At 50.4% G+C, this 4,287-nt stretch overlaps 1 protein-coding gene across 1 annotated transcript in view; it reads right to left on the bottom strand.

Annotated features, from left to right (window-relative positions):
• The window catches only part of PTGES3 (prostaglandin E synthase 3), a 21,715-nt gene extending 21,277 nt beyond the window's left edge, over positions 1 to 438 (bottom strand). Inside the window, exon 1 of the mRNA XM_018569590.1 lies at positions 289 to 438. Within this exon, the coding sequence (XP_018425092.1) occupies positions 289 to 290 (2 nt within the window). The 5' untranslated portion in view covers positions 291 to 438. The remainder of the gene's footprint in view (positions 1 to 288) is intronic.
• Between the last annotated feature and the right edge of the window lie 3,849 nt (positions 439 to 4,287).

Genomic DNA, 4,287 nt, shown 5'->3' with positions numbered 1-4,287 from the left:
CGGGCGCCGCGGCTCTCACAGAAGGTTCTGAAGAGAAAGACGAGCCTGTAAAAGGGAGCGGCTCTCTCCTCCGCCATCAAAAGCCTCCCACCCGCTTAACGGACAGAGCAGTGTATAAGGTGACAAGACTCCGCCATTGAGCGGCTATCACAGCGGGCCCCGGTTCATGCTCAGGTGCCGTGCCCCCGCCCATTCTCTACCCGGCATGGCGCAGGCCTCACATCCACTACTATTCACCGCTTAGGTGTGACCAGAGTCCCGGTGGCGGCGGCGGCGCCGCTTACTCACATGTTGGTACAGTTCCCCCGGCTCTCCTTACACGCTCCACGCTGCTCCTCTCGTATAATCCACCGCACGCTGCTCCGCTCCTCCCAATGCTCTCCCGGGCCTGAGTGACGTCACCGAGCAAAGGGTGGAGACTGGCCTCGGACTCATTCTGAGGTAGGAGGCCCGAACAATCTCGCGGCATTTTAAAAGAAAAGTGAGAGGCAGCGAGCACAATGCCCCGCCCCCCTCTGCACCCGCCGCTGTAGGACGAAAGCGCGCCGTACAAAGGTTCAGGGGCGTGGCGTGTGCGTTGTTTCTATAACGTTCCAGCACTTTCTTGTTGTTGCTAGGGTACGACATGGGTGTACAGGGGAAATGGCAACTGACGAGTCTATTGGGGTGTGACCTCCTAGAGCTATTTTTCATTTTGCATTATAGGGACATTAAAATTTTCTTTGAAGTTGTGTGTTGTAGGGCCTGGTCGGCCTCCATTGTATAGCTGGCCATATAAGCGGGCTGGCAATCGATAAGTACAGGCTCAGGAGGGATCATGTGGCATCTGACTATAAGGCAGTGTAATGGTAGAGGACATAGACCAGGCATCAGATATCCATTGTATGGTCACCGAGGACATAGACCTGGCATCAGATAGCCATTGTATGGTCACTGAGGACATAGACCTGACATCAGACATCCATTGTATGTTCACTGAGGACATAGACCTGACATCAGACAGCCATTGTATGGTCACTGAGGACATAGACCTGACATCAGACATCCATTGTATGTTCACTGAGGACATAGACCTGACATCAGACAGCCATTGTATGGTCACTGAGGACATAGACCTGGCATCAGACAGCCATTGTATGGTCACCGAGGACATAGACCTGGCATCAGACATCCATTGTATGGTCACCGAGGACATAGACCTGACATCAGACATCCATTGTATGGTCACTGAGGACATAGACCTGGCATTAGATCAGGGGCATCAACCATCATCCCACACAACACATTACAACTGATTAGGCCAGGATGGGTGTGTCAGTGACAGTTTTGAGCAGGCTTTGGGTGCGTCCAGCGAACAATTTCAGGTGGTGAGTGTCCTATCATTAGGGCGGGTTTGCTTGTACAAGAGGAATAATGTTAATTTCATGTGAACACCTTGTCTATGAGAACACGTACGCACATATGTGGTCTCACCCAGGTGGGCCTTTGTGGCCTTCATATATGCGTACCTGTGTCTGTACAGGTAGTACGGATGCACCGATACTAGTATGGGTGCCGATACCGATTATTTCAGCGAGTACTCGCACTCACCCAAATACTTCGATACTGGAACCTCCGGTCAGAGGGAGATTTCCTCTGACCTGCAATTCCGCAATGGAACAGGAAGGCGGGTAATGACTTGCCGCCTGGTTTCTTGATTGCCCGGAAAGCTGGCTCAATGCTGTTTGGCCGAGAAGCCAGTTTCCCGGCCAATCAGCATCGAGCCAGCTTCCCGGACAGTCGAGAAGCCGCCTCCATGCTAGCCGGGCGGCTTCTTGACTGCCCGGGAAACCGGCTCCATGCTAGTGGAAGTATCGGTGAGTACTGAAATATAAATATCGGTACTCATACTAGATACCGAAAAACCGGTATGGGTGCATTCCTAACAGGTACTGCACTGATTTGCACCCCCCAGCACTGAGATTCAGCTCCGGGTCTCATACTTATGATCGGGGGCAGTTCATACCATCCGAATGAACCTGGTGTGGTGTCAAAATATACAAAGCACACCCAGCTATATGTTTGCATTAAAAAACAAGTCAACCCCCAGGGCTACGCGGAGTCAAACTGGTCTGGCAGCTCTGACCTTGCCTGACGAAGGGACCCTATGTGGTTCTGAAACTTTGCAATCTTATGCTGCAGACCCTCAATAGAGATGGGATTCTTAAGCACAACGTTGTGCGAACAACTTATCTTCTATTTGTATGCTGTGGCATCATCCACCAGTTGCTCCAGCACCTAATTAAAAGGGGTATATCGGTATGGTGTGTGAAGGAGATATAACCATACATTGTCCGCCAGCTGATGCAACCTCTTCTTTGGAGAAGGCTATCATCCATATGTAAACAATTACAAGATCTGTATTCCGCTGGCATGGAAGCATATGGGACCACAGAAAAAAAATAAGACCACAAAGATTTCCCACAGCGGCTCAGGCAATGTCTTCAGAGGGGCACATCACTCAGTTACCAACAGGAGGAAGTGCTGTTGGTCAGATTTGCAGACAGAAAAGATGTCTACATGTTGAAGACATGGCTGTAATGGAGGGCAGAGTGGCTGTAATGGAAGGAGGGTCATCTACATAAAAGGAAAAGCCACTGTGTGTCAACACATACAACAAGTACATGGGTGGGGTTGACCTCTCTGCCCAGGGCTTGCAGTTCTATCTAGGCCAAAAGAAAACAAAGGCCTGGTACTAAAAGGTTGCAATATACCTTATCTAGGTGGCCCTGCACAATTAATTTGTCCTTTAGGCCTCATTCACACGAGAAAAGGCAGTAATGTACAGCTCCGTGCTGCGTGCACGGCCGTATCAGGCAGCTCCCGGGAAGGACAGGTGCTGCGTGTGATTAGTACGCAGCCCCTGTCCTTCTCTATGGGACTACGCTGCCATACGCCGCCCTACGCTCACCCCAAGTGCAGGTCCGTACGGGTGTCTGTACTCATACGCTGACAGGATGGATCCTGTCTGCATCCGAGTCGGAACACCCGTACGGACCTGCACTTGGGGTGAGCGTAGGGCGGCGTATTCCAATAGAGAAGGACGGGGGCTGCGTACTAATCACACGCAGCACCTGTCCTTCCCGGGAGCTGCCAGATACGGCCGTGCACTCAGCATGAAGCTGTACGTGCCGGCTTTTTCTCGCGTGAATGAGGCCTTACAACAAATCATCTGGTTCTGACAATTTCTTGGAATGTTTAACAAAAGCCCAAACATCCCGCGGAATCAGAGGACCTAAGAAAATCAACAGAAAGGCATTTTTTTGTGTCCAATCCCATAATAACCAAAAAAGCCCAAAGAAGAAGTGTGTGTGCAGGAAAAACATGAAACGATGAGATACACGTTACCATTGTCCCACCTGTCCCTCCAACCTTGGCCACTGCATCCACCCCTTTTATGACACTTACCACACTGTCTCACATTATTAAAAACTGGAAATTTAGTGAAATCCAAGGGACCATTAACTTTTGTCTTTCTTATATATTATTATACAATATTTATATAGTGCCAGCAACTGACACAGCGCTTGTCACGATCCTACGAGCAGTAGAGGGTTAGGATCACAGCTGCGGATCTACTGTCGAATAGGCTTATGGGATTGGATCAGGCGGACGATTCCCAAATACACCCAGTGCGATGGGGAACCGTTCCACATCATGTATCCCGCCCTAGAGGGAAGAGAGGCCTAGTATCAGGGTGGCAACACCAGGTAGCCTTATAATTATCCGTTTACAACATAAGCAATTTCTTGGAGTGATGGGACTGTAGTTCCCTACGGCATATGCCACAGTATTAAGCACACAGAATCTCTAAGTCCCACAGAACTCCCAGCACCACAGAAATTGTAACCACACACTAGTTCTATTACTTCTGCAGCAAGTTCAGTCAGCAGTTTGGAATTAGGTGCACACTGGAGACAAAAGTATCCACAACAGCATATGACCATTTCTAATGGTCAGATTTAGGCAGGTAGGCAATTTGTGATACAGCAACTATAGGAAGTCAAATAGCCACTATAAGTAGAGGCTGAGCCCCCGTTCAGTACTGCAAGGAGCAGAGAGGCTACTGTAGCAGAGGTGCTGGGTCCCTGAAGACAGCCACGGGCTGGCTGGAGCAACGGCAGATGGCCTGGTTCGGTGGAGTGCGGGGAGACTACGCTCGACGTTCCACATTGACAGAATGCCGAGTGAGTCTTCCGCTGTGGCTATGAGGGGAAGCCGCGGTCAGGGGGCGGAGCCCAGCGTGAC

The sequence above is a fragment of the Nanorana parkeri genome, unplaced genomic scaffold, assembly GCF_000935625.1.
Source record: "Nanorana parkeri isolate BGI_ZX_2015 unplaced genomic scaffold, ASM93562v1 scaffold1364, whole genome shotgun sequence".
Classification (NCBI taxonomy): Eukaryota; Metazoa; Chordata; class Amphibia; order Anura; family Dicroglossidae; genus Nanorana; species Nanorana parkeri.
Note: the sequence above shows the minus strand (reverse complement) of the source record. Positions and strands in the feature narration are given on the sequence as shown.